The 18,902-nt window shown below is 44.0% G+C and overlaps 2 protein-coding genes across 2 annotated transcripts in view; one reads left to right on the top strand and one right to left on the bottom strand.

Moving 5' to 3' along the window:
* Positions 1 to 16,978, bottom strand: part of arl3b (ADP ribosylation factor like GTPase 3b) — a 36,883-nt gene extending 19,905 nt beyond the window's left edge. Inside the window, exons 1-2 of the mRNA XM_070876482.1 lie at positions 16,815 to 16,978; positions 1,379 to 1,522 (exon numbers count right to left, since the gene is read on the bottom strand). Of these exons, the coding sequence (XP_070732583.1) occupies positions 1,379 to 1,522; positions 16,815 to 16,817 (147 nt within the window). The 5' untranslated portion in view covers positions 16,818 to 16,978. The remainder of the gene's footprint in view (positions 1 to 1,378; positions 1,523 to 16,814) is intronic.
* Positions 16,979 to 17,398: 420 nt separating this feature from the next.
* Positions 17,399 to 18,902, top strand: part of sfxn2 (sideroflexin 2) — a 164,120-nt gene continuing 162,616 nt past the window's right edge. The window contains exon 1 of the mRNA XM_070876481.1: positions 17,399 to 17,430. The gene's annotated coding sequence lies outside the window, so the exon portion shown is untranslated. The remainder of the gene's footprint in view (positions 17,431 to 18,902) is intronic.

Raw genomic sequence — 18,902 nt, 5'->3', positions numbered from 1 at the left:
AAAACACCACAAATGACCTTCAGAGAACAGCTATAAAAATCAATGGGACCCATGGAGTAAATCACAGTGATGCAGTGTCAGCCGTCTGCTAGTGGGGAGCCAGTTATTTTGCTTCTAATAAATGGTATCTCACTGAAAATTCAAAATTGTATTACAACACTGAACAATCTCTCAGAATACACACCAGGACTGGGAGGGGCGCAAAGGGGTTAGCAAGAAAATATAGATTTCTCTTGACACAAGTGGGAGAGTGGGTTAATCAAAAGCAAAGCAACTGGCTGACTGCCATCTGTCTCCTTTACATTGAGATTTCAGCTCTAGAAATTAGTATCCAGAAACAGTAACGGTAAATGGCAGCCAGTCCAAGGCAGACTCATCAGCTACATGGGCACCTTGATCAAATATTTCATAGGACACAGTGGTTCCTGGCTACTGGGCACAGCCAACATCAGCAACGCACCATGTGGGAAAACTGCAGGAACAAGCCCATTCCAGCACATTGCACACTAATGTTTGCTGCCGCCGTCAGAGTGTTTCTCTTGACCCATAATAAATATCCCAAAAGCATGTGGATATCTTGAGTATCAAAGGGCAGTAGTATTTAAAACTGTACACGGATGACAGATGCACACAATCTTCAAATTATATATTTTAATAACTTTAACATATATTGTGCTCATTAAGCTGAGCGGAGATTGTTGGGAAAGGAATATTTTCTGCTTCAGACACTTGTCAGTATCATGCATTCCCAGGGTGGGTATACTATGGTAAGATCCCAAGTAAAGATGGGGAGGCTGGGACTTTGAATATATTTAAGGTGGAGATGGACAGATTTGAGTGTGATAAGGGAGTAAAGGGTTATGGGGAGCAGGCAAGGAAGTGGAGTGGAGTCCATGATCAGATCAGCCATTATCTTATTGAATGGTGGAGAAGGCTCGAGGGGCCAAATAGCCTGCTCCTGCTCTTATTTCTTATGCTCTTAAAGCTCCCTATATTCTGCGCCAATAATACTCATACTTTGAGTATTTAAGCATCCCCTTGCAAATTCAATCATCACTTTTCCCAAACCTGCTATCTCAGTGACCTCCCTTGAGAGATTGTCAATTTACTACTGAAATTAGGGGCAATTTTCTGCTGTAGGCCCACACCTTGGAGAACTGGAATGGAGGTGGCCAAAACTGATTGCATGTAGGATCCTTCCACCCAGCAAACAGGCAGGATTTTCTGCTCATCAGTTTGGGTTGAATTTTAATCCGGGTCTCAGGATGAAAAGTCGATGCCTAACTCATCACAACATCCAGTTTTGCTGATTTCATTTTTTTTTTTAAATTTAGAAAAAGCCCTGAAATTTGAAGTCGTCACTGAATGTAGACATTACCTGTGTCGGTGTGATGTGACTGATATCTTCTGAAGCCAGCTGTTTGAGTAATGTTGTTTTCCCCGCATTGTCCAAACCCAGAAGGAGAATTCTAACCTCCTGATCAGGGGCACTCTTCAATTTGCGCAGGATTGACAGCAAGCCCTGAGAATAAATAGAAGTAGTCATCCTTAGCTGTACATATTAGGTATTGATTTTTCCCCACTAGTGAGCTACATATCGATGTTGTGTGGACTACAAACCGGATTGCTGCTTTTACAGTTACTGTACAGTGCCACATTTACCAATTAGCAGTGGATAAAGCAATCATTGCACTCTATCCATGCCACCATACAGCAGCGTGTGCACATATAAACATGCACCCTTCAACATGATATAGAAATACACTAAACTGTTAAGTTGCAGATATGCTGCACTTGTTCCTCACTTGTGCTAAAATCAAGACTCATTGCAGAGTCTCCTATTCAAACTCATTCGTTCCCCAAAACTGGGGAACTCGTATCTCTTTTTTTCCTCCTCCCACCCCCGCAATCTTTCCTGTCACCTAAAATTTTCAAGCTTTTAAAGCCAGGGTTTGGCATTACATACCGGCTGTTTTCTGATAGACATCATCTATTTTACACATCCCAACTTTGCTGGTGTCCTGAACTATGGGCCTTCCACTTCATTTGGCTTCTCAGTTTAAAGAATGTAGTAGCCGGATACAACCTATTTTATACATTAATATCAATTCAAACTTACATGGAAAGGATCCTATATTTTCCCATTCTTTGGAATAGCTACTTTTTCCAACCATTTTCCCAGGAATTTACATCATGACCGACCTTTCAATTTTCACAGGGAAACAATGGATTGAAAATATTCAAATTATACTAGTGTGGCACCACTTCCCAACTCTCATTACCTGCATCCTCGAATAAACTATATTGCTCAATACCGTAAGAGTGACCCCTTAAGATTAATTTCTACAAACACATGGTCTCGTGGTAAGCACTTAACAACCAAAGGTAACTGACAACCATTGCATACACTTGGTTTCAATAGTCAAGTGCAAGTACCTGCTCGGCTCTTCTGGGTAGTGGAGGCAAGGCACTTCATAACAACATAACGGAAATCAGAATCCAGTACCCAGCATTCAGGTTCAGACCAATCCCATCACTCTTATGTATTTCAGGTAGAAGATTATCTCTCTATCTAACCTGTCTATCCAGTTTTACCATTTCTTTTGAGAGATATAATAATTTATAAAATGTAACAATAAATCCCTTTATATGTTAGGGAGCTTGTTCATTTCTCTTTAAAACACGGAGGTTTTCTGTTCAGCTGACTGTTTGCTCCCTATGTTTAGCAGTCTTTTACTGACGAGCTTTCAGCCTATTTAGTTTCCCTGATCTTCTCTCCGGGATTACAGAATTCTAAATACAGCAGAGTAATTTATTTTAAACTTATTGAATCCTTTCAAAAATTTTAATTTTCAATCAACTCTTCCCTTTGGCTTTTCTTCTCAAGAGAGGGAGGAAATCAGGGCACACAGCTAAATCCTCCAAATTCTGATATTACCTGCAGCCCTTTGAAGAGTGTTATCCAAATGTATCACTTTTGAAGGAGCAGACAGACCAGTCAGACAATACTCCAGACGTGGTCACACCACGGCCACTTGCAATTTTATCAGCCCTTTCAGTTTATAAACTGTACCCTTTGCATTTCCCCAACATCGTGTTCCTTTTCAGTACCACCCGAGAACACTGGACTGATGGAATCAGTGACCTGTACACCAATATCCTGAAAGCTCTCGGTCTGCTCCGATATTTCCAGTATGTTCCCGTTGAGAAGAACATCTTCCTTTTCTTTTGCCAAATTTCATCACTTTACATTTACCAGTAATAAATCTGCCACTAGCTGCCCATCAACCCATGCATCTCCAAATCTTTTCGAATATGTTCACACAGATTTGCATCATTTGTCACTGTTCCCTTTTGCCGTAATCTGCAGATTTTGACACCTCAATGAAGTGACGTTTGTTTTTAAGTAATTTATACAAACAGCAGTGGTCCCTGTGATTCTCTGCAGCCAACCAACCCATGGAAAAATATAAGAACAGGAGTAGGCCATACACCTCCTCGAGCCTGCTCCGCCATTCAAGATCATGGCTGATCTGATCATAGACTCAGCTCCACTTCCCCGCCTGCTCCCCATAACCCCTTATCATTCAAGAAACTGTCTATTTCTGTCTTAAATTTATTCAATGTCCCAGCTTCCACAGCTCTCTGAGGCAGCAAATTCCACAGATTTACAACCCTCCGAGAAGAAATTCCTCCTCATCTCTGTTTTAAATGGACGGCCCCCTATTCTAAAGATCATGCCCTCTAGTTCTAGTCTCCCCATCAGTGGAAACATCCTCTCTGCATCCACCTTGTCAAGCTCCCTCATAATCTTATACGTTTCGATAAGATCACCTCTCATTCTTCTGAATTCCAATGAGTAGAGGCCCAACCTACTCAACTTTTCATCATTAGGTTGATTCTGGGGATGAGGGGATTGACTAGTGAACCTTCTCTGAACTGCCTCCAAAGCAAGTATATCCTTTCGTAAATATGGAAACAAAAACTGCACGCATTATTCTCGGTGTGGCCTCACCAATACCTTGTATAGCTGTAGCAAGACTTCCCTGCTTTTATACGCCATCCCCTTTGCAATTAAGGCCAAGATACCATTGGCCTTCCTGATCACTTGCTGTACCTGCATACTATCCTTTTGTGTTTCATGCACAAGTACCCCCAGGTCCCGCTGTACTGCGGCACTTTGCAATCTTTCTCCATTTAAATAATAACTTGCTCTTTGATTTTTTTTCTGCCAAAGTGCACGACCTCACACTTTCCAACATTATACTCCATCTGCTAAATTTTTGCCCACTCACTTAGCCTGTCTATGTCCTTTTGCAGATTGCGTGTCCTCCTCAGTGCTTATTCCTCCCATTTTTGTATTGTCAGCAAACTTGGCTATGTTACACTCAATCCCTTCTTCCAAGTTGTTAATAGATTGTAAATAGTTGGGGTCCCAGCACTGATCCCTGCCAACCAGAGAATTGAACCATTTATCTCGACTCTCTGTTCTCTGTTAGTTAGCCAATCCTCTATTCATGCTAATATATTACCCCCAACCCGGTGAACTTTTATCTTGTGCAGTAACCTTTTATGTGGCACCTTGTCAAATGCCTTCTGGAAGTCCAAATACAACACATCCACTATTTCCTTTATCCACCCTGTTCGTTACATCCTCAAAGAATCCAGCAAATGACTTCCCCTTCATGTGGGCATAATAGATTAAACATTAACGTTACTCCCTTGCTCTACAGATCTAGTTTCATTCATGTGTGCCTAATCTTTCCAACACGAGCAACATTAATTGCCAAGCCAAATACTGCAGTATGTTCTTACAGCTGTAAATCTAGTTTCATTCACTGTACTCGTGGCTACACTGTTCAAACATTAGAACCTTATACTCGAGCTAGCAATTATTTTAAGTAACATGTTCACTTAAATACAAATGACAAATGCAGCTTCAATATTTCCAGAGACTACGTTAGATAAAGTAAATGGGGATTTTAAATGTATTACAGATGGAAATTGAATTTTTAATGGTTGTACATTAAGAATTCCACTATATTAAACAGAAATCTTTCTATAGGCAGATTGTAAATCTTAGCAAGTCTAATGCAGACAAGTATTAAAAAGTGGGAACCTACTTAAGTGAGCAATATCTGCAGTACTGCACAATATATATTCAACATCACTTTGGAGGATGCTCAGAGGGAAACATGGGCACCGAATGTAATCTGGGGGGGGGGGGCTTCAATATCCATAACCAAGAGTGGCTCAGCAGCACCATCATAAACTGAATTGGATGAATTGCAAGGATGTAGCTACCAAACTAGGCTGTGTCAACAAGATCGTTTTCTCATCAACCTATTTGCCACAGACATGTCTGTCCACAATAGAGATAGAAGTGACCATCACATAGTCTTTGTGAACAACAACTTGTATTTATATAGCGCCTTTAACGTAGTGAAACGTCACAGGAGTAGTGAGAGATTTTTAAAAATGACATCGAGCCAGCCGCACGTCGACATTAGCGCAGGTAACCAAAGGAGGTAGGTTTTAAGGAGCGTCTTGAAGGAGGCAAGAAAGGTAGGTTTTCTCATCTCAGGCGGTCCCTCGAACGAGGATGACTTGCTTCCACAAGAGTTCACAGATGTTTCAATGAAGGACCCGATGTTCCAGTCCTGAACTCCAGTTGAGGGGGTGGAAGATGCCTGTGCGTGGATTTAAAAAAAAAAACATGCGGTGACTGTTGCACATCAACCACCGCACGGGCTTGACAGAGCTAGGCCTTTATCCAGTGGCAAGGGTTAACCAAGACGACTGGAGACCAGCTCTGCTGCATGGACCTAGTGCGCACACATATCGCAGTGTGGGCAGGTTCGTGCTACCCCTGGACCCTCGGCTCTTCTGGGCCCTGTACCCTACTTCGCTGCACCTCCGCCACAATATTCCAGGGTCCAGCTCCATTTATAACCCCGACCTGCGGTGGTGTTCTCACACAGGTCAGGGCGGCCCACAACGTTGAGGAGCGTCTCGAAGGGGAAAGAGAGGTAGCGAGGCAGAGGGGTTTAGGCAGGGAGTTCCAGAGCTTAGGGCCGAGGCAACCAATAGTTGAACGATTATAATCAGGGATGTTCAAGAGGGCAGAATTAGGGGAGCGCAGACATCTCCGGGGGGAGAAAGTGGGGCTGGAGGAGTTAATGGATAGGGAGGGGCGAGGCCATGGAGGGATTTGAAAATAAGGATGAGAATTTAGGAAATTGAGGTGTTGCTTATCCGGGAGCCAAAGTAGGTCAGCGAGCACAGGGGTGATGGGTGAGCACGACTTGGTGGGAGTTAGGACATGGGCAGCCGAGTTTTGGATCCGACCTCTAGTTTATGTAGGGTAGAATGTGGGAGGCCAGCCAGGAGTGCGTTGCAATAGTCAAGTCTCGAGGTAACAAAGGCATGGATGGGGGCTTCAGCAGCAGGTGAGCTGAGGCAAGGTCGGAAACGGGCAATGTCAGAGGTCGAAATAGGCGGTCTTGGTTATGCTGTGGCTATGTGGTCATAAGCTCATTTCAAATAAGACAGACAAAGTCCAGTCTTTGCCGTAGGGACAGCCTCCATTGTGTGGTGGGGCAGTACCACTGTGCTGAAGTAGCTCTAACCAAGGACAGATCTAGCAGCCCATGAGTGTATCCATGAGGTGCTGTGGACCAGCAGCAGCACTACTGTACATCACCACAACCTGCACTCTCATGGCCGGCACATCCCTCCATTCTTGATCACCAGCCAGGAGACCAACCTTGGTTCAATGCAAAGCAAGGAGGGGTTTGCTAGGAGCAGCACCAGGCATACCTTAAAACAAGGTACAAACCCAGTGAAGCTACAACACAGGGTTACCTGCATCTAAATATTAAGAACAGCAGACAACATACAGAGCTAAGCTCTCACAACCAATGGATCACATCAAAGCTATATAGCCCAACAACAAATATTTATATAGCACCTTTAACGTAGTGAAACATTCCAAAGCGCTTCACAGGAATATTATGATATAAAAAATAGAAATTAGCACAGGTGATCAAAAGCTTGGTCAAAGAGGTAGGTTTTAAGGAACAAAAAGAGGGAACGAGGCAGAGAGGTTTAGGCAGGGAGTTCCAGAGCTTGGGGCCGAGGCAACAGAAGGCACGGCCACCAATGGTTGAGCGATTATAATCAGGGATGCTCAAGGGGGCAGAATTAGGGGAGCGCAGACATCTCGGGGAGGAGGAGTGTGGGGCTGGAGGAGATAACAGAGATATGGAGGGGCGAGGCCACGGAGGGATTTGAAAATAAGGATGAGAATTTTGAAATCGAGGCGTTGCTTAACCGGAAGCCAATGTAAGTCAGCGAGCACAGTGCTGATGGGTGAGTGGGACTTGATGAGAGTTGGGACATGGGCAGCCGAGTTTTGGATCATCTCTAGTTTACGTGGGGTAGAATGTGGGAGGCCAGCCAGGAGTGTGTTGGAATAGTCAAATCTAGAGGTAACAAAGGTAGCATGGATGAGAATGGTGGTGGACAATCAGGCAACCAACAGAAAGATAAGAATCCTAAACATGCTCAACCACGGTGGAACACTGCATACGAGTACAAGAGATAAGGCTGAAGAATCTGCATGCGCCTTGTCAAAGATGCCAAGTTAGCAATCTTCCTCTGCCTCCATCAGAGGTTAACTCCACTTGACATCAAGAAACTGCGGAGTGTACCAAACATAACAAAGGCTTATGGCCACAAAAACATCCAAGCTGTTGTGCTAAAGACCTGTGCACCAGAGATATCCCATCTCCTAATCAAGTTGTTCCAGTACAGCTAGGACACAGGGTCTACCCTACAATGTGGAACATTCTCAAGTATATCCTACCCACAAAAAAAACAGGATAAATCTAACCCATCCAATTACTGCCCTGTCATCCTTCATCAAATCATCAGTAAAGTGATGGAAGGAGCCATCAATAGTGCCACCAAGCAACATCAACTTCCAAGTTCAGGTTTCGCTATATCCAGGCCTCGTCACAGCTTTAATTCAGGCACAGGACTACAGAGTGGAGGGTAGCTGCCTTTGACAGGGCAGCACGTGACTCAGAATGGCACCAAGGGGTCCTAGCAAAATTGAATTTAATGAGGGTCAAGGGGGAAACCCTCCAGTGGCTGGAGGCATATCTGACACAAAGGAAGATGGTTGCGGCTGTTGGAAACACCACATCACATACCCACGATGTCACTACAGGAGTTCCTGAGGGAAGCTTTCTCAGCGAACCATCTTCAGCTACCTCATCAATGATCTTGTCAGGAGCGGGGTAATTTGTTGGTGATTCCAGTGTACGGCTTCATTCACAACTCCTCCGATACTGAAGCAGCCTATGCCAGCCTACAACAGGGCACAAAATATCCAAACCTGGGCTGACAAGTGAGGGGAACATTCGTGCCACACAAGTGCCAAGTTATGGCCATCTTCCCATGACATTCAACAGAACCACCATAACTTACACCATCAACACCATGGGTACGACAGAGGCTGAGTACTCTTCAGTACAGTAGCACAGTGGTTATATTACTGGACTAGTAATCCAGAGGCCTGGACTAATAATCCAGAGATACGAGTTCAAATCCCACCACAGCAGCTGGGAAATCTAAATTTAATTAAATAAATCTGGAATAAAAAGCTAGTATCTTAATGTTGACCATGAAACGAACAGAAAAACTCATCTGGTTCACTTATTTCTTTTAGGGAAAGAAATCTGCAGACCTTACCCAGTCTGGCCTGTGTGTGACTCCAGACCCACAGCAATGTGGTTGACTCTTAAATTCCCTCTCAAATGGCTGAGTAAGCCACATTGTATAACATTACTCACCATCAGCTTCTCAAGGGCAGTTAGAGTTGGACAATAAATACTGGCCTTGGCAGCGACACCCACATCCTGTGAATGAATTAAAAAACCTTCTGACCCCTTAAGCCTCAAGTCAGGAATATTCACCATTTGTCTAGCTGTAACAATACTCAAGAAGTTCAAGAATCTTCTCTGCCTTCATCAACACACTGTGACTGCAGTATGTACAAGCTACAGGATGCACTTCATCAACTCACCCAAATTACTTCAACAGTACCTTGCATCCCTGGAACCTCTGCCACCAAGGACAACACCACCTTGCATTTATATAGCATTAACATTGTAAAAACGTCCCAAGCCACCTCACAGGAGCATTCAGAAACAAAATTTGACACTGAGCCATATAAGGAGGATGACCAAAAGCTTGGTCAAAGAGATAGGTTTTAAGGAGCTTAAAGAAGGAAAAAAGAGAGCGAGCTGGAGAGGTTTAGGGAGGGAATCGCAGAGCTTAGGGCCACAACATCTGAAGACATGGCTACCAATGGTTGAAAAATGTACAAGGGGCCAGAATTGGAAGAGCATAGAAATTTCGATTGGTTGTACAGCTGCAGGAGGTTACAGGAGGGGCGAGGCCATGGAGGGATGAGAATTTTAAAATCGAGTCGTTGCTCCGGAAGCCATTGTAGGTCAGCGAGCAAGTTAGAATACAGGCAGCTGAGTTTTTGGATGGGATTAATTTTATGGAGAGTGGAAGATGGGAGGCAGTCCAGGAGTGAGTTGGAATAGTCAAGTCCAGAGGTAATACAACACCAGCCTCAGACAGTTGCACGGGAGAGGGATGGAGTCAGTGACCCAGGAACGGAGTTTGTGGCAGGGACTGAAGACAATGGGTTCGGTCTTCCTTATATTTAGTGGGTGGAAATTTCTGCTCGTCCAGTACTGGACGTGGGACAAGCAGTCTGACAATTTAGAGACAATGGAGGGGTCGAGAGTGGTGATGAGGTAGAGCTGGGTGTCGTCAGCATACACATGGAAACAGACATGTTTTTGGATGATGTTGCCAAGGGGTAGCATGTAGATGAGAAATAGGAGGGGGCCATGGATAAATCCTTGGGGGAACACTAGAGGGAACGTTGCAGGAACAGGAAAAGAAGCCGTTGCAGGTGATTCTCTGGCTACAACTGGATAGATAAGAATGGAACCAAGTGTGTGCAGCCCCACCCAGCTAAATGACAGAGGAGAGGCTTTGGGGGAAAGAGAGTGGTCAACCGTGTCAAGTGCAGCAATGTCATGGGGACATCATCATCTCCAAGCCACACACCATCCTAACTTGGACATGCATTGCCAATTCTTTACCATTGCTGGATCACAATCCTGGAACTCCCTACCCAACACCATTGCGAGAGCACAATCACAACAACTGCAACACTCCAATGTGAAGGCCCTCCCACCACCTTCTCAGGGAAACTAGGGATGGGCAATAAATGCACACTTGCCCACATTCCGAATATATATATTAAACAGACATTTATTTATTTCAGCGCAGCTATGTTGTGTCTCAAAGGCCCTCAATGGTTCACAATAATAACACTTCACTGCTGCACATTCAGTACCCATTAAGGACTGAGAGAAATACAAGGTTCAATCCTACAACTAGAAATCAGATTCTGTGCAGGAACTACCTGCACAGATTATCATTGTTGGATGAATATTGGGCTCATCTTAGTGAAGAATGACATTTCCATTTTTCAGACTAGCTACCCTTATATATGAAAGTTGGTGGACCAATAAACATTTTATTGACTGCATTCCTTACCATAAAAGAATCCAGAAAAGTTTTTTGCTCACATAGAAACATAGAAAATAGGTGCAGGAGTAGGTCATTCGGCCCTTCGAGCCTGTACCACCATTCAATAAGATCATGGCTGATCATTCCCTCAGTACCCCTTTCCAACTTTCTCTCCATAACCCTTGATCCCTTTATCCATAAGGGCCATATCTAAATCCCTCTTGAATATATCCAATGAATTGGCATCAACAACTCTCTGCGGTAGGGAATTCCACAGGTTAACAACTCTGAGTGAAGAAGTTTCTCCTCATCTCAGTCCTAAGACTGTGTCCTCTGGTTCTGGACTTCGCCATCATTGGGAACATTCTTCCTGCATCTAACCTGTCCAGTCCCGTCAGAATCTTATGTTTCTATGAGATCCCCTCTCATCCTTCTAAACTCCAGTGTATAAAGGCCCAGATGATCCAGTCTCTCCTCATATGTCAGTCCTGTCATCCCTGGAATCAATCTGGTGAACCTTCGCTGCACTCCCTCAAGAACGTCCTTCCTCAGATTAGAAGACCAAAACTAAACACAATATTCCAGGTGAGGCCTCACCAAGGCCCTGTACAACTGCAGCAAGGCCTCCCTGCTCCTATACTCAAATCCCCTAGCTATGAAGGCCAACACACCATTGTTGCTTTCTTCACCGCCTGCTGTACATGCATGCCAACTTTCAATGACTGATGAACCATGACACCCAGGTCTCGTTGCACCTCCCCTTTTCCTAATCTGCTGCCATTCAGATAATATTTTGCCTTTGTATTTTTGCCCCCAAAATGGGTAACCTCACATTTATCCACATTATATTGCATCTGCCATGCATTTGCCCACTCACCTAACCTGTCCAAGTCACCCTGCAGCCTCTTAGCGTCCTCTTCACAGCACACAACACCACTCAGTTTTGTGTCATCTGCAAACTTGGAGACACTACACTCAATTCCCTCATCCAAATCACCAATGTATATTGTAAAGAGCTGGGGTCCCAGCACAGAGCCCTGCGGCACTCCATGAGTCATTGCCTGCCATTCTGAAAAGGACTAGTTTATCCCGACTCTCTGCTTCCTGTCTGCCAACCAGTTCTCTATCCATGTCAGTACATTATTCCCAATACCAAGCGCTTTGATTTTGCACACCAATCTCTTGTGTGGGACCTTGTCAAAGGCCTTTTGAAAGTCCAAATACACCACATCCACTGGTTCTCCCTTGTCCACTCTACTAGTTACATCCTCAAAAAATTCCAGAAGATTTGTCAAGCATGATTTCCCTTTCATAAATCCATGCTGACTTGGACCGATCCTTTACTGCTTTCCAAATGCACTCCTATTTCATCTTTAATAATTGATTCCAACATTTTCCCCATTACTGATGTCAGGCTAATTGGTCTACAATTACCCGTTTTTTCTCTCTCTCTCCTTTTTTAAACAGTGGTGTTACATTAGCTACCCTCCAGTCCATAGGAACTGATCCAGAGTCGATAGACTGTTGGAAAATGATCACCAATGCATACACTATTTCTAGGGCCACTTCCTTAAGTACTCTACGATGCCCCGGGCATTTATTAGCCTTCAATCCCATCAATTTCCTAACACAATTTCCCGCTTTATCAGGATATCCTTCAGTTCCTCATTCTCACTAGACCCACTGTCCCCTAGTATTTCCGGAAGGATATTTGTGTCTTCCTTCGTGAAAACAGAAGCAAAGTATTTGTTTAACTGGTCTGCCATTTCTTTGTTCCCCATTATAAATTCACCTGAATCTGACTGCAAGGGACCTACGTTTGTTTTCATTAATCTTTTTTTCTTCACATATCTATAGAAGCTTTTGCAATCAGTTTTTATGTTCCCAGCAAGCTTCCTCTCGTACTCTATTTTCCCTCTCCTAATTAAAGCCTTTGTCCTGCTCGGCTGAATTCTAAATTTCTCCCAGTCCTCAGGTTTGCTGCTTTTTCTGGCCAATTTATATGCCTCTTCCTTAATCTCCCTTGTTAGTCATGGTTGAGCCACCTTCCCCGTTTTATTTTTACTCCAGACAGGGATGTACTATTGTTGAAGTTCATCCATGTGATCTTTAAATGTTTGTCATTGCCTATCCACCGTCAACCCTTTACTATCACTCGCCAGTCTATTCTAGCCAATTCACGTCTCAGACCATCGAAGTTACCTTTCCCCACGTTCAGGACCCTAGTCTCTGAATTAACTGTGTCACTCTCCATCTTAATAAAGAATTCTACCATATTATGGTCACTCTTCCCCAAGGGGCCTCGCACAACAAGAGAAGGATAAGAGCAGCAATGTCATGGAAACACCATCACCTCCAAGTCATACACCATCCTGACTTGGACATATATTGCTGCTTGATCGTCACTGGCTCCGTATCCTGGAATTTCCTACCTTGCACCATTTAAAAAGTGCCATCACCACAAGGACTGCTGCAGTTCAGGGAAAGGCCCACCACTACCTTCTCAGGACAACTGGGGATGGGCAATAAATGCAGCCTTGCTTACATCCTGAGAACAAATTTAAAGTACTTACATATTTCACAATAATATTATTAAACTTAAGTGCGAAATTGTCTGTGTGTCTTTGAGTACCTTCATTAATGTTTTTTTTTAGTAACTTTTGGAACAGAGGGGTAGAAAGACAGACAGGTTATGGGAAGGAGATTCAGCTGTATAAACACTCGGTCAAAACAACTTACACCCCTAGAAGAAATAATAAAAAATCTCTGTAGATTTCATACATATTAGTGCTGGGACCCCAACTATACACAATCTACATCAGCGACCCGGAAGAAGGGACCGAGTGCAATGTAGCCAAGTCCACCGACGACACAAAGATGGGAGGAAATGCAATGTGTGAGGAGGACAAAAAATCTGCAAAAGGACATAGACAGGCTAAATGAGTGGGCAAAAATTTGGCAGATGGAGTACAATGTTGGAAAGTGTGAGGTCATGCACTTTGGCAGAAAAAAATCAAAGAGCAAGTTATTAATTAAATGGAGAAAGATTGCAAAGTGCTGCAGTACAGCAGGACCTGGGGATACTAGTGCATGAATCACAAAAGGATAGTATATTGGTGCAGCAAGTAATCAGGAAGGCCAATGGTATCTTGGCCTTTCTTGCAAAGGGGATGGAGTATAAAAGCAGGGAAGTCCTGCCACAGCTGTACAGGACATCAGCGACACCACAATTGGAATACTGCGTGCTGTCTTAGTTTCCATATTTACGAAAGAATATATTTGCTTTGGAGGCAGTTCAGAGAAGGTTCACTAAGTTGATTCCGGAGATGAGGAGGTTGACTTATGAAGAAAGGTTGAGTAGGTTGGGCCTCTACTCATTGGAATTCAGAAGAATAAGGGGTAAACTTATTGAAACGTACAAGCTTATGAGGGGGCTTAAGTAAAAACAGTACATCAGTGAATGCAAAGGTCAGACGCCAAGTATCACATCCACAGATGCAAAACAGTCTTACAATGCTGGGTGCTTCTGAGCTGCAAATTAGACAATCGCATTTCAATCTGAAAAGCTCCCTTACCAAACAGCAATCAAACCGAGTGACTTCAGGCTGTGTGTACTTTATAGTAAATAAAATTTCTGGCTTTAAAAGGATAAACATTTCCACCTTAGATGCAATATTGTGCATGTAATACTCCTGTTACTGTAAAACAGCAAATCATCCAATTTACCATGAGCAATACCATAAGAAATTCCTAGCCCTGTAATACAAGACATCATATTCAAAACAATAGTTTCTTAAACGATAAGGGGATAAGGGGTTATGGGGAGCGGGCAGGGAAGTGGAGCTGAATCCATGGTCAGATCAGCCATGAATAAGGCCTACTCCTGTTCCTATTTCTTATGTTCTTATGTACTTGCTGCAGAACTACATCTATAAGAAGTTTTAAGAATGACTACAAAGAAATGGACATTTTTTAAAGCTACATTTTATGAGAAAAGACATGGTGCAGATGTAAATACTTCAGTACCTGGAGGGCTCAATGCTACACTATAGCAAACCCCCTTTCATCATTCATTCCATCAATCCAATTCCCTCTTCCGGCAAATGGTGAAATCTAATTAGGATGAACTGCAGCAAACAGAGCAGTTGCAATAATCAGCAAAAAAGAATGCCTAATTTCCTTAATGAATTAATCAGATACGTCAGTGGGGCCAGGTCAATAAATTGCATTAACCTAAAGAGAAGCGTGATGGTTATAACTGGAAAAAAGTTAAAGGAGGGACAAAGATCTAATCAAATGCTACAATTTAGCAATGGTATGCTAAATTCAGTGCCAGAGGCCCTTGGCTGGAGTAGATGTGAAGGTTAAATCTCAGGGGGCAGCTACAAGGAAAGACTCAAGCCAATTAAGCTTACCTGTGCAAGACACTCATGCCAAACCTTGATCCTTTGTTGAATCATGAATCAGTTATTTCTATTCAGAATGATACCATCAGTTTAACAGCTGTACCATACAGTTTGTCACCTCCACCCCATCGATTTGGAGATGCCCCACTTGTTTATTTCCCACACTTTGCTTACTACAAACTTATCCAAATAAACATTTCATTTCAACTAACATTCATTAAGACCTCACTTTCAAATGTTCCCTTTTCACCCTATAAAATTGATTTTCAGAAGGTTATCTGGGACAAGCACAGTCCTTTTTAAAGCTGCTACAATGGCTCAAATAGATACCAACAGTTTCTTAGCACGATTTAAAGAACAAGGAGTTATTCCAGTGCACTGACTAATATTCTCCTTCAATCAAAACCACCCAAATTTTTTTTTTTTTAATCACCATGTTAATATGTGGGAACATTCTGTGCACAAAGTGGCTGCTGTGTCTAACCACTTAATAAGTCACTGAACTTGAAAATAAGTAATTGTATATGAAGCATGTTGAGCTGTTTGAGATGCAATAAGCTATTATATAAATGCATGACTCTCTTATAATTTATAGAGGGCTATCATAACCAGATAAAACAAAATCACATTAAGGCCATTCTGTTCAATCAACCTTATCGTGGACTCCAATTTATTTATTCAACAGAGGGAGAGGGACATACAACATAAGAATTAGGAGCAGGAGATGGCCATGCAGCCTTTCAAACCTGCTTTGTTATTTAAGATCATGGCTGATCCTCAACCTCAACTCCACTTGCCTGTCCGATCCCCATATCCCTTAATTCCTCAAGTCCAAAAATCTAAATCGATCTGTCTTGAATATACTCAACACCTGAACCTCCACAGCCCTCTGGCATAGAGAATTCCAAAGATTCACAACTCTCCAAATGAAGAAATCCCACCTCATCTCAGTCTTAAATCTCCGACCCCTTATACTGAGACAATGCACCCGAGGTCTAGACTCTCCAGCCAGGGGAAACAACCTCTCAGCATCTACCCTGTCAATACCCCACCTCCCCCCAGAATTTTGTATGTTGCAATGATATCAAATTAAGCTGCATTTCTTAAAGAAAAAAATCATTACAAATGGTCTGACCAGAAGAAGGAATTAGTTGCATTTCCCTAGTCAGACCCTCCAACTTTGGAGTAAAATTTCATGGGCGGGGAGAATTGGTTTCAAGCAATGATCAAAATCGCCATTGCCAGATTGGGCAGTCACAATCACAGAATGGTTACAGCACAGGAGGCCATTCGGCCCGTCGAGCGTGTTGGTTCGCTGCAAGAGCCCTTCATCAAGTCCCATTCCCTCCGCCCTTTGCTCAGCAGATTTTCTCCTCCCCCTCCCCTCTCAGGTACTAATCCGTTTCCCTTTTGATTGAGCCTGCCTCCACCAACCCGCTCAGGTAGTGCAAGCCCTCCATTTATTCTGCAGCGGCAGGAATAAGAGTAAACGGAGGGATAAGCGCAATGTGTAAGGGAGGGCAATTATGCAGCAATCCCTCCCCTCGCTCCGTGTAAATCACCGGCTAATCGTAGGCCTCGGTATACACACTGCAGCCTGAGCTCCACAACCGAGGCGTCACAGCAACCGATCGCCTGACAACAGTGGCTGAGACTGGGGGGAACTCCGACAGCAAACCCCACTCGAGTCACTGCAGCAGATATCTCCCGCCCAACCGCACGGTATTCGCCCCCAGTACTGGGGGGAACAAACCCCATTCCTTTTCCCCTCATTCATTCACTTACCATCTTCTCCTTCTCCTCCTCCTCCCTCACGGGCGCCGGGTAACTATGGGCGGTGGCGACGTCACCGCGCAGCCGTCGGAAAGGGACACGTGACCTCAGACCCCGTCGCGCGCTGAGCTGAGACGTCACCACGCAGCCGACGCAAAGGGGACACGTGACTTCAGACCACCACAATACACCCCAGCCTTCGAGCGGGGCACACGCGCGCTATCAGCCGACGCAAAGAGACACGTGACCACAGACCACTGCCCACCCCAGCCTTCGAGCGGGGCACACGCGCGCTTTGGGCGGAGACGTCACCGCGCAGAGGACGTAAAGAACACGTGACCGCAGACGCAGACACACAACTTCGCTGAAGCAAGCGGTATCCGGGCTGAAACCGCGCGTGCGTTGAATGAAGCGTCGACGTCACCCGGCAGCCTTCAACGCAGTTTTTCGGTGACGTAGAACGTAAGCGCGGCTAAAAGCGCTGACGTTGCAAACGGTGGGGGGCGGTGCCGGCGGCTGGCGCTGATTGGACGGAATCGTCTCTGTGGGCAGGACCAGCAGTGAGGTCGCTACTTTTTGTTGCCGCCTGGTGTGCGCTGCAACAGAGCGGGAGGTGGGAACCGGTCAGGTATGTTGGTGACCCTTGCAATTGTCTTCCTCTTCAAACACTTGCATTTTTTTTAAGACCTGTCTGATATCTCCCGCAGTGACTTATCTCCCCGCTGCCGGCTGCTGACCCTCCAGCCCCGGGGGCTGTGTACTCGTGTCAAAACACTTGCTGCTGCTTTTCCCACTTACACTTTCAAATCACTGCTGGTTCCGTCACAATTGCAGAATTGATATTCTGCTGTACGGACGGCAAATTATTCCTGCCAGCTAGTGACTTTCACCACAATTATGTGCCACTTGTTAAAGTGTACAACTGCAGTGACATGTTACTCAGCCATGATCATATTGAATGGTGGTGCAGGCTCGAAGGGCCGAATGACCTACTCCCTGCACCTAGTTTCTATGTTTTAATAACACTATTTCAGGGACAATATCATGCAAGGGTGTGATTCTGTTTTTTTCTGCTACCTGCTCGGTGTACAGTCCTTTGTGTCTTTTATTAATACACGAGTGATCAGTGTTATAATTTGCAAGCTTGTCCAGTTGTTGGAAATGGTCAAAGATGGCAAAATGGACGAGTAGTTCTTTGAAGATCAATATTGCTTACATGTGTATGGCCATTAATATTCCCAGGAGTACATGAGAAGTTTTGTTGGGAATACAGTGATTCTTTTAAATTTATGGGAGCATATTTAACCAGGGTCAAATAACACTGCGGTGAAGTGCCTTGGGACTTTTTAACTACGTTAAAGGCGCTATATAAATAAAAGTGGTTGTTTAGGGTGGCTGGTGAGATACTGACCCAGAATTTGTGGTCGGAGAAGTCCCGCAGGCGGATACTACCGACCGCAAACATTTCTATGAAAGTACTTAGTCGTCCCAGAGGTTTGGAGACTTGTGGTCCTGGGGCTGGCCGCAAAAGCCTGCGTAGAGGCCCACATACCCCAGGAGTGTAAGCGCTTCCTAGACGTCGCTGGATTACGTGGACCGTCACCACCAATCAAAATGGGGGTATTTTCATTCATACTTTGTGATTCCAAGATCACCATAAGTATGAATGGGAATACCCCGAAAATGCACAAACACTTAAGATAAATTAAAGAAAAACATCACGTATTAATAATTAATAGAATTGAATTAATTATTGAAAACAAATTTAATTTTTTGAAAATTAAATTTACATAATTTAAAGGGTCTAAAAATAAACTTACCTTATTTTAGAGGATTTTAAATGTTTAAATTATTGAGGAAGATTTATTATTCTATGCTTTAAAAGTCTTACACTGATTAAAAAAAAAGCAGGCCTTACACCTGCTTTTATCAGTCGTAAGAATTTCAAGGGCATTCACTGGGCAGGAGTTGGGCAAATAGCCCAATTCTCCGCCCACAGAGGTCGGTTACTTCCGGATGCGTGCGATCTGTCCAGAGGATTCTTGACAGATCGCAAGTTCTGGGTTTAGGCGCGTGCGTTTCGCACGCCTAAAGCCAGAA

The sequence above is a fragment of the Pristiophorus japonicus genome, chromosome 3 (assembly GCF_044704955.1).
Source record: "Pristiophorus japonicus isolate sPriJap1 chromosome 3, sPriJap1.hap1, whole genome shotgun sequence".
In the NCBI taxonomy this organism is placed as follows: Eukaryota; Metazoa; Chordata; class Chondrichthyes; family Pristiophoridae; genus Pristiophorus; species Pristiophorus japonicus.
The sequence above is the reverse complement of the archived record's forward strand: the minus strand, read 5'-3'. Positions and strand labels throughout refer to the sequence as shown.